This window comes from Electrona antarctica (genome assembly GCF_951216825.1).
Source record: "Electrona antarctica genome assembly, chromosome: 11".
In the NCBI taxonomy this organism is placed as follows: Eukaryota; Metazoa; Chordata; class Actinopteri; order Myctophiformes; family Myctophidae; genus Electrona; species Electrona antarctica.
In genome coordinates, this window is record NC_136792.1 from 2,450,008 (window position 1) to 2,462,255 (window position 12,248).

A 12,248-nucleotide genomic window follows, 5' to 3' on the forward strand; every position below is an offset into this window, starting at 1 on the left:
GTTCCCGTCCAGAATGGGATAAACCACATTAGTCACGTACATTCAAAGCAATTTGGTGATAGATCAAAGGAAAACCATCATAGAAGATAAAATACAAAGAAAATGTCGACACACGATATAACATGTTGTGCCTGTGATGATATTCTCCAGACAGAGAATGTCTTCAGTCTGAGGACTATAGAGCGTCGCAGTCCCGCCCCCTACCAGGGCCCAGGAAATTATTCTCTGTTCATTTTCCTCATAGACATTTCAGAAAGTATTTATTTAAAGACGTTTACGCCGCGGACAAAGCCAACTCGAGTCGTGACAAATCATGACAACAAACACATTTTTTTGGGCCGAACAAATAATTAGAAAGAAGAAAAAAACGGCAGGTTACCAAACTTTTTGTGTTGTTTTTCTTCTTTGTAATTATTTGTTTGGTCCAAAATATTGTTTGTGTTGTCATGAGTTGTCACGACTCCAGTTGGCTTTGTCCGCGGCGTAACCGTCTTTAAATAAATACTTTTTGAAATGTCTATGGGAAAAATGCATTGGGATTCATTTCCTGGGCCATGGTAGGGGGCGGGACTGCGACGCTCTATAGGCTCAAATGTCATTGCAGATTATCTTCATATGTTCTAATGTATGCTATAACGTCAATTTGATCTAACTTCAGGCATGTGACACTTTACGTATTAACCCTAGAATAAGGCCTGACTCACACCTTTGCAACAATGTTGTATGCTAGATGCGAAGGTGTGAGTCGGGCCTAAGGCCTCACACACACTGTTGCAACATGCATACAACATTTGTCTTGTGTCTTGTCTGTGTTTAATTACAATTTACAATTTAGGCATTTAGCAGACGCTCTTAATCCAGAGCGACTTACATTAAGCAAGAACAAAAGCATGGCATACATCACATATATAAAAAAGTAGTTAGTTAATGGCCGCCCCAATGCATTTCCAATGGAAGTCACATGGTTTGACCAAACATTTTTGTTTGATGGCTGTGTTGTGCCCCCCTCCCCCGCATCAAACAAAAATGTTTGGTCAAACCATGTGACTTCCATTGGAAATGCATTGGGGCGGCCATTAAACACGGACAAGACACAAGACACATGTTGTATGCATGGTGCAACAGTGTGAGTGAGGCCTCAACATACATTTGGTTACACCGCCCAGAATGGGTTAAAGCAAGTCAACTCAATATCATGCCACCTTAACCTACTGTACATTCCGTGTTTGTTTACATCACCATGACATCACCTAATCATAGCAACATGAGTTAGACTATAATATATTAGCGCCCCTCACTTCACACAGGTGTGATTTGTTTTAATGAATTCTCGTGTTCTCGTGTTTGGCACATAGCAGGTTTAATAGTCAAACACGAGATATCTCGTGGTTGGCATATGGGTTAATATGTTTGTGTAATAAAGCACTTTGAATGGCCTTGCTGCTGAAATGTACCACACACACAAAGTTGCCCTGCTTTGCCTGAACTTTGTTATGCTGTTGTTGCAACACGCGGGTGACCCAAGGACATCTTATTGATTACTCAGAATCCTCTCAAAAAATGACTTTTCCCCACAGATGATGAGATCGCAACACAAATAGAGAGAATTCCTGTCCAAGGAGAAAGTAAGGATAATAAGGGTGTGTGGAGGTGGCTGGGTTATTACATTTCCGCCGACGCTGATGGAAAACTTGTTTCTTTTAGATATTGTGCGTTGGCCTTGGTGCTGCGTTGTCAGTGTTTATCGGTAGTGCAATTCACCAGTTTCTATAAGTGCGACCCAAGCCCCCAGTAAGGCTATCCAACGTTGAAGCTGCCACTACCTACTGGCCAAATGTGGAATTGCAGCACTTTCATGGAGGTGGACGGACGGACGTTCATGACGTCACGTGCGTATAAGCACAGACCTCAAAATTGAGGTCCGGGGCTAGGCTAAACTTCCCCTCGCTTGAGCCATTGAGTTATAATTACGCTCTGGATTAAGGGCGTCTGCTAAATGCCTAAATTGTAAATTGTAAATATGAAAGCGCCGTCCGTCTTTTTACCTTTTAGCATTGCTCCGGTTAATAACACTCTCTGAATTACAGACCCATAAGGGTCCATTTGGTTCCTAACTATCATTTAGCTGGGGACCCCCTGGAACTCCCTGAAGGACCCCTGGGGGTCCCCGAACCACTGCCCTAGAGTCCCTACCCAGTGTATAGGTGGCTCTTCAAACAGAGGGACATCATATTTGAGTCAGATGTGGGTGGCAAGGCAACTGTATTAGTGGTGCCATAATCCCACACGCAACAGAAAGGCCTGAGCTTATTAGATCCAGCAATGAAGTTTTCTTTTCTGCTCCAGAAATTCTCATTCAAAAGAGACCATGCATGCTTCTCAATAACGGCCCCTGTAGACTCTCTCATGCACACTGACTCTTCCTTTAGAAATTAGAAACAGCATATAGACAGCAGTGTCTTTCAAATCCCTGTTGAAAACCTATTTCTATGAGCTTGAAATGCCTATTCTTTGATGCTGTGCAATGTAATTATCCTTTCTGTATTCCTTATCACATTGTACTTTGTACCGTCACTGTCGGGCAGACATTTTTATATCTCCGCATCTCCACAGTGTTATCTTGTATTTTACTTTTACCAATTTACCACTGCAGCCCCCCCCCCCACTGCAGCCATCGTGGACGCCATCTTGAAAACGATGCCTTTCCAGAAGTTATTTTCCCCCAATTTCTTTGTATGTCATTTAGCATACCCAATACTAATAGAATCTATTATATCAATTATTTTGATTTGTAACCATATACTGACCCATTTAATATTAGTTTAGCAATTTAATATTGCGATGTTTTTTTGAAAACCTTATAACCATTCCTACCACCATGCCAAAAATCAAGTGCACGATTTTAACGAATTGGGACCCTGCTGAGAATAGCCGATCTACAAGCTCACAATCTTGTGAGCTTGTAGATCGGCTATTTTCAGCATGCAACCAAGTGTAAAATGACTTATACATGGATCTCTTGTCCACTAGTCCCTTCCTAACATTTTAGTCTAGTTTGTATCTGTTGACGAAATTGTCAGTATATTTACTCTTAGTTTTAGTCGTTTTCATGTATAGTTTCAATTTAGTTTTTGTCAGTGAAAAAAGGTAGTCGACGAACATTCTTCGGCTTATAGTTTTTAGTCGACGAAATCAACACTGGAGCTCCGGGGCATTATCGGCCGAGTGTGGAGCTCCGGGGCATTATCGGCCGAGTGTGGAGCTCCGGGGCATTATCGGCCGAGTGTGGAGCTCCGGGGCATTATCGGCCGAGTGTGGAGCTCCGGGGCATTATCGGCCGAGTGTGGAGCTCCGGGGCATTATCGGCCGAGTGTGGAGCTCCGGGGCATTATCGGCCGAGTGTGTCAAATCAACACTGGAGCTGCGGGGCATTATCGGCCGAGTGTGTCAATTTTACCGCCCGCTCAAACTAGAGGCTTTTATCTCACACATGAAACCCACGACACAAAGTCGTCCTCAGCCCCCTGATCCGTGCGGTCCATGCACTACAACGCGATTACCAGACGGGGAGAGCTGGGTTTATGTCTGCGAGTTAAAGACCAAACAATAAAAACCGTTGTAATTGTCAGAGATGGCTGAGGTCTGACACGACCTCTAATAATGCCTGTCCTCTGAATTCAATGTCTGCCCAAGCAAGCGTTATAGTCTACTGAACAAAACACACTCACACTCTCTCTCTCTCACACACACATACACACATGCACACGCACGCATGCACGCAAGTACGTACGCACGCACGCACGCACGCACGCACGCACTCACGCACGCACTCACGCACGCACGCACGCACGCACAAAAGTCCTCTCATTTTACAATTGGCACCCTAGCAGCAGTGTCTCTCACGCCTCCCCCCCCCCCCCCCCCCTCAGTCTTTTCACACTTACTCAGGCTCTCAGACAGCCAATCCCTGTCATCTTGCTCAATTTCACACACCGCTCAATTGTGCCGTGTCACTTCCCCTTTCCGCCGTACCTTTTTTTCTGTGCCGAACTGTTTCCTTACCGCTAACCGCTAAGCTCTCCTATTATTATTATTCTCCCTCTACCTCCTTTCACCTCGGCCTTGTTTGCACTCACCTGTTCCTTTCCAGGGTTGGTTATCCACATTAATGTGTCCGTGGCAAAGATCTAGATATATTTTTTTACATAACATTATACCCAATTTCCGAAGGTCAGTCTCACTGATTTACTGTGACACTGTGGCGCATTAGGAGTCCACCAGGACAGCGCTTCTCAAACGTTTTATCTTCAAGGACCCTCTTAACTCTGAAAGGGTACAAATGGAACCACATGGACCTGTTAGGTTCCCTTTGTACACTTTCAGAGTTACAGACCTGCGACGGTCATTTAGGGCTATAGCTCTTCATGTGTTTGTCTATACTCATTTTGTATGTCTGTGGCAAAAATATAATTTAAATACGTAGAAATGTGGATATGTTTGATATTGGTGCTTGGTAATATCACCTGCCAGTTCTTTATATGTGGATATGTTTGATATTGGTGCTTGGTAATATCACCTGCCAGTTCTTTGATATGTTTGATATTGGTGCTTGGTAATATCACCTGCCAGTTCTTTATATGTGGATATGTTTGATATTGGTGCTTGGTAATATCACCTGCCAGTTCTTTGATATGTTTGATATTGGTGCTTGGTAATATCACCTGCCAGTTCTTTGATATGTTTGATATTGGTGCTTGGTAATATCACCTATATGTGTGATATTGGTGCTTGGTAATATCACCTATATGTGTGATATTGGTGCTTGGTAATATCACCTATATGTGTGATATTGGTGCTTGGTAATATCACCTGTGGATGTGGATATGTGAGATATTGGTGCTTGGTAATATCACCTGTGGATGTGGATATGTGTGATATTGGTGCTTGGTAATATCACCTGTGGATGTGGATATGTGTGATATTGGTGCTTGGTAATATCACCTGTGGATGTGGATATGTGTGATATTGGTGCTTGGTAATATCACCTGTGGATGTGGATATGTGTGATATTGGTGCTTGGTAATATCACCTGTGGATGTGGATATGTGTGATATTGGTGCTTGGTAATATCACCTGTGGATGTGGATATGTGTGATATTGGTGCTTGGTAATATCACCTGTGGATGTGGATATGTGTGATATTGGTGCTTGGTAATATCACCTGTGGATGTGGATATGTGTGATATTGGTGCTTGGTAATATCACCTGTGGATGTGGATATGTGTGATATTGGTGCTTGGTAATATCACCTGTGGATGTGGATATGTGTGATATTGGTGCTTGGTAATATCACCTGCCAGTTCTTTAGTGGATATGTGTGATAGTGGTGCTTGGTAATATCACCTGCCAGTTCTTTGGGCGAGCTGGGCTCTTTGGCGACGGAGGAGGGCCTGCTCATCATCTCCAAGGCGACCCTGGAGGAGAGGCGGGCCTTGGTGGGCGACAGCAGCTCCTCATTGGCCAACAATGAGTCAGTCCTGCAGGCCAGGATGCCCCGGCGCCCGGCGCCGCCACTCTCCTCCTCCTGCACCACCAGCGCCACCGTGTCTCTCTGGGAGCCGCACGGAGACATGGCCCTGGACATGGCTCCCAGCGCCTGCTCGTCCAGACAGCTGTCAGTCATTTTGGAGGCGGAGCGAGGGAGGGCGTGGTGTCCCCCTCCTCCCCCTCCCCCTCCTCCTCCTCCCTGTCCGTTGCTCTGCGGCCTCGGCATGGCCGACGGTGCGATGCCGCCGGCCTTCCCCCCCGGGCCCGCCCCTCCCCCCGCGTGGCTGTAGACCTTGTACCGTATCATGAGGATGATGATGAACACCAGCACCGACGCCACGATGATGCCGCCGATGATGATGATCATGGTGCCGCCCAGGAAGTGGCCGTGCAGCGCCTGGCACTGGCTGAACTCCGTGTCCGTGGTGAAGGAGAGGCAGCCCAGGGGCCGCGTGGCCGTCAGAGACGTCACCACGTCGTCGAACACCGCCAGGACGCAGAGGTCGTAGGAGCGCCCGGCGGCCAGGTCGCGGACCAGGAAGTCGTTGCTGCTGGACGGGATCATCCTGCCAATCAAGAGGAGAGGAGGCGGGGTTAGTCTGTGGCGAGCAGTGCAGAGTAACAATCAGGGCTGGACTGGGACAAAAATTCGGCCCGGTCATTTAACTATAGCGCCCACTCCGTCAAGGGCGCTAACACACAAGCCCGTATTAGGGCTTGTTTGTTAGCACCACTTTTACAGAACATAAATGATACAAACTACACAACCCTTTGTTTGCTCTCACAAGAATGATGCTAGCAAGAGGATTCAAGATAGAAGAGGGTTTATTTGTCACTCACAGGTACAGTGAAATTATCATGAAGGCACTGGCAGGATAGCAGCAGGCCCGAACCTTTCCCGGTGGCCTGCCGCCTATTGGCCTGCCAAAAATACGGTTGCGGCCCACCGGAAATATGCCTGGTACGTCCTATGGCCAGTCCACCCCTGGTAACAATCGGATAGGGTATAGGGTAGGCAACCTCAGGCACGGGTGCCAACATTGGCACAGGGGAGGGTGGTCACTGGCCCACTGGCATAAGTGTGTGAGAGAGATCATTTATTTTAGCATTAAGAAGTATTCCAAAAAGTTTAGTCTGTGAAATGAAGTCCCCTCACATATATAAATTACACCCTGCACATAATTCTACATTCCCTCAAACTCTGGGCTCTGAGTCTGTGTGAAAGAAAATAGAGAAAGCCCGGAGGGGCGAAACGTATGTATAGGTTGTAATAAAAGACGAGCAGATATATCGTGTGCGGACATTCCACTTTTTTCTTCATGTAAGAAAATAGGCCACATAAAAAGGTACAGCCTATGGACAATCAAAATCAGATGGAAATATTACATTTTTATGTGGTGACATAATTAAACGTTATGTTGATACGGCACGCTGATTATCAAGACAATGAAAACATGGCACTTCATGTCAAAAGGGTTGCCGACCCCTGGGTATGCACACGGAATAACTCTTCCTATACTTCCCTGTACATCTTTCAGACCGGTGATACTAATGAAGGCTCTGGTCCATTCTGGTCCATTCGCCTCGGAAACCCAGACGTTTTTATTTCCAGGGAGAAAAACAAAAGTCTGGGGCCGAGTCCACTTCAATTCCGCATACAGTATAACACAAACGCAAACTCTCTGCTGATTTCTGATCGTCTGTGCAGCTTTGTTAAATTGAGGCACACACGCACGCAGGAAATACGTAAGCTGCGACCATGAGACCCGTTTCTGAATTTGTCTATAGCCTGGGGTCCAGCTACTGTATGCTTTCTATGGCATAGGCAGATTCTCCCGGCAGGATCCGCCGGGAGAATCTAGACGCAGGTGCGCGACATGAGACTAATTAATTAAAGCGACAGAGAGAGAGGAGTGTGAACGTGTGTGCGTCAATTTAACAAATAGTACAGGAAATCTATGGAAAATACAGGATCAACCTCTAACTAATTGCAAAAAAAACGAACTCAGCTGATTTTGCATCTTCAATATATCCTGAATAACAGAAAAAAAGTTGCCTGGAATTGTCTGAGGGGAAAGTGTTGAAAATAGCCTGTACAGTGTGGCCACCATTGACATCCTATTATAAGGTGATATTTTCTAAATGTCCGTAGCATGTGACATATCAAACTAGGGGGTTTTCATGATGCTGAATCCATTCCAAGCATTAGTTTTGCATAAAAACACTCATTGGGCTAAATTTGGCCATAGCAACTTGCCCAAATGTGCTGACCTCATTACATTTTGGCAAGTTGCTATGGCCAAATTTAGCCCAATGAGTGTTTTTATGCAAAACTAATGCTTGGAATGGCTTCAGCATCATGACAACAACCTAGTTTGATATCTCACATGCTACTTAAAGCATAAGGAAATTTAGAAAATATTGCCTTATAATAGGATGTCAATGGTGGCCATACTGTACAGGCCATTTTCAACACTTTCCCCTCAGACAATTCCAGGCAACTTTCTTTCTGTTATTCAGGATATATTGAAGATGCAAAATCAGTTGAGTTTGGTTTTTTTGCAATTAGTTAGAGGTCAAATTACATTATTACTGGACTAAAAGGTGCAGACGATCAGAAATCAGCAGAGAGTGATCGACGTATGCCGAATTGAAGTGGACTCGGTCCCAGACTTTGTTTTTCTCCCTGGAATTAGAAACGTCTGTGTTTCCGAGGCTAACATCCATATGGCTGCACGTTGGACGACTCGACTGCACGCCGTCTAGCTCCGAACCAAATGAAACATCGCCAGAAAACACGCCACGTACTTCTTTAGTAATTCTGCCTGTCGATGTTGTTGCGTGTTGCAACGGCAGGAGAGCCCAGCTCACGACCACACGCTCTGTCATTATATATTCGTATTCTGTGCCGCCTGAAGCATCCCATGCCAGACACCTTGTTTCCCTTATTTCCCCAGAGACTGAGAATTCATAAGCTTGTGTTTGTGTTTTTTTTTTCTTCACAAACACTCAGGCAGCTACTCGGGCAGCTACAGAAACCATCATGCTTTGATTGAACAGATAGATTCCTCCCCCTCTCCTCTCCTCTCCTCTCCTCTCCTCTCCTCTCCTCTCCTCTCCTCTCCTCTCCTCTCCTCTCCTCTCCTCTCCTCTCCTCTCCTCTCCTCACAATCCAGTGTCATGGGGGAGCTAAAGTGGGGCCAGAAAAAAAAAAAACTCAAAACAAAAGGAACAACAGTTTGAGTTGTGGTTTGTTGTGTTAAATACTGTGTCTTTCTGGGATCTGCTTTCTGTCGACTCCTCTCGCATCCTCCTCCAAAGATCTGCACTAAGACTAACAGTTAGACTAACAGAATTTGTCATAAACCAATATTTAATTTCTACACACTCCTCCGAGTGTCCTTTACTTCTGCGTGCGTGCGTGCGTGCGTGCGTGCGTGCGTGCGTGCATGCGTGCGTGCGTGGCATAGGGGGTTAATGGTCAGGTGGTTCGTCTCGCCTCTGTTTAAAGTCAAGCTAACATGCACGTATGCACACACACACACGCACACGCACACACGCACACGCACCCCCGCACGCAGGCACGCACGCACGCACGCACGCACACACGCACGCACGCACGCACGCACACACAAACACACACGCACACACGCGCACACACGCACACACTGCATATTTGTTCACAGCCAATTCTTGCAAATGAATATTTGCAAATAGGCTGTGCACTAATTTGCTTCTTTGTTGAAGAGTTGTACTCTCAAAGACATGTTTGTACAGTTAAGTCCTTCCACATGTCAGCACTGTGTGGGCATACTGTATGTGTTTTCCTTTTAGATTATAGATTAGATTCCATTTATTGTCACTGCACACAGTCTACAAATACTTTGACAAATGAAATGAAGAGTGGCGTCTAGCCAGAAGTGCAATACAGTAATGCATGCAGCAATGAGAGAATAAATATAGAAAAGTACATGTACAATAATATACGGAACAATAAATAGACAATAATAAATAAGCAATGCTTTTGCTCTGCTCTGTGTGGTTACTGTATATCCTGTGACTTAACCCATTGAGACCTGGAACGCATCCATGTCACGTTAGCGTTTAACCACATTAACCATTAACCCATTTTGGGGCGGGAACCCCTTTTGGTGTTTTAAACATTGTTATAATTTAGCTATTGAAAAATAGCAGATCTACAAGCTCATAGCGCGCCACCGAGTGGCGCGCTATGAACTTGTAGGTCTGCTATTTTTGAAAAATCGTTAAAATGTGCCTCAAATCTTTCCGAAAATTGTCATGATTTAGAAAACTTTTTTATTTTTATTTCGACGTCAGGCCTGAATGGGTTAACCCATTTAGGCCTGACGTCGAAATTTAAACAAATGTCTTCTAAATTCTGACAGTTTTCTGAAATACCTCATGTTTCCGTTTCTGTATCAGTGGAGCTCAATATTTCATGTCAAGGACCCCAAACATGATATGTAATTGGCCTCCGCCCCCCATCTGAAAATATGTAGTTCCAGGAACCCCTCAGAAGCAAAGATTTGAGTTTAAAACGTTCGCTCTGAAAGAACATATATATTCAAAGATTTGTGCCACATTTTCACGATTTTTCAAAAATCGGCACCGAGTGCCACGCTACGAGCTTGTAGGTCTGCCATTTTTCAATAGCTAAAGTATAAAGTAAAGCTTAAAACACCAAAGGGGCTTCCCGCCCAGAATGGATTAATCTGAGTTTGTATCTCTGCCTCCGTTTAAAGTTAACCTGTGTGATAGATAACTCTGCCGCAAACTCACTTTGTTGTATTGTGTGTACAGTGTAGGCTGTACGCGTGCTAACTGTACAGCAGTTTTGGGACTCTGGCTGGCCTGTGGGCATTTACACCCTTTATCTCTGCACTATTGTTAGTGCCAGTAGAGTGTGATATGTTATGTGTTTACTTGTCATAACCATGACTACACCAGGGGCGGCAGTGGCTCAGGGGTACAGTGGCCGGTAGAGTGGCCTTGAGGTTCCCAGTTCGAACCCTGTGGACTCCCCCAGAGTTAGTGTCGAAGTGTCCTTGAGCAAGACTCTGAACCCCAAATGGGTCCTGATGTGCTGGTTGGTGCTTTGCATGCGTTTCCTCCGGAATCAGGGTATGAATGTGAATGTGAATGGGTGAATGTAGTAGTGTACAAGCTATAATGTAAATATATGAGACGATTTTAAGATGATTGATAGATAGGGGCAGGTATAAATAAGATTTATCTTCTTCCTGCTCCTTTTCTTTTCTGGTATGGAATATGTAAAAAAAAAAGTACAACGTAAAATGAATAATAATCATGTAAAACCATAACTGAAATGAAATAAATAAATGATGTTATTCTCCATAGAGAAAAACTTCCATGAACATGTAAGGGCATGAGCGAGTGACGTCAGGACTTCGGCGCTCTTCGGTGTGACAGCAAGACCACAGACTCTGTGCCAAAAGGTCGTTTTCTATGCTTTTTGGGGGTTTGACCCGAAATTTGTACCCGGAATTGGGGGAGTTTGACCCAAAATTGACCAAATGTTTGTCTGCGTGGCCAGAAGGTGTCCCTTGTTTAAATCTCACAGTTCCGGCAAGAACTTCCAGCTACTTGATTATACTGTAAGGACAGTAATGTGGATTTATTTTTTCTTTCATTTATTTTTTGCAACATCCAATAAATTGCCTGTCAAGTGAAACTTTAACTTCACTAACAAAATGGGGAGATTGACACATCTTACATCAACCATCACACAATGTGTCAAGTTAGCTGACAGGCGCTATTCATGAGAATGGAGTTAGTTACATACTGCGTGGAAAGATATAGATATCTCAAGAATTGCGAAGCCGTGAAGGCAGCAGTGCTGTGTGAAGGAAAGCAGAGGTGTGCACTACGATATACTGTAGTATATGGTATACAGTGTTATGGTTTCCCCTTCATTATGGTCTTATACAATATATAGGCCTCTATAAACTTATGCAGACAATCATTGAATCTTGCACTACGATATACTGTAGTATATGGTATACAGTGTTATGGTTTTCCTTCATTATGGTCTGTATACAATATATAGGCCTGTATAAACTACAATATATAGGCCTGTATAAAAAATGCAGACAATCGTTGAATCTTGCAATTGCTGAAAGTGTTCATGACAGAAAGTTGTCACGCCCCACTCCTCTGCTTTTGTATTGGAGCCGTGACTATGGCTCCCAAACCCTGAACTCTTATTATGGCGTGACCATTAATGACTTGACCATTTTGTGTTTAGTTCATGTTCTGTAATGCCTTGAATGTTAAAGAAAGCGCTTGTCATGTGTGTCGCCTTTGAACACTTATGACAGTCCTAAATCCTAATTTTTGACTTATTCTGTATGTTCTGTATTTTGCCTTGTGGTGTTTGGTTTTGGTTTACTGTTACTCTGTTGTTGTTTTTGGTTGTGTCTTGTTTTGTAGTATTGTTCTGTGCTTTCCTGCCTCCTCTTGTTGGTGTTTCCTGTTCTGTCTTACCTACCTGATTATTGTATCCTAGTCACCTGTGTTCTGTTTGCCTGTTAGCCTATCCTGTGTTTGATTGTATTTTGAGTTCACCTGTGTCCTGTTACCCCTGTCTATTTAAGCCCTTTGTTTGTCCTTGTTGGTTCCTGACAAAAGTGTTCTTTACTTCAGTAGTTCTCAAACTTTGT

The 12,248-nt window shown here is 44.4% G+C and overlaps 1 protein-coding gene across 1 annotated transcript in view; it reads right to left on the bottom strand.

Moving 5' to 3' along the window:
• Positions 1–12,248, bottom strand: part of LOC306932987 (leucine-rich repeat and fibronectin type III domain-containing protein 1-like protein) — a gene marked incomplete at both ends in the record, with an annotated part of 154,451 nt that overhangs the window by 45,683 nt on the left and 96,520 nt on the right. The window contains 2 exons of the mRNA XM_079514956.1: positions 3,489–3,545; positions 5,354–6,113. Coding sequence (XP_079371082.1) covers positions 3,489–3,545; positions 5,354–6,113 — 817 coding nt within the window. The remainder of the gene's footprint in view (positions 1–3,488; positions 3,546–5,353; positions 6,114–12,248) is intronic.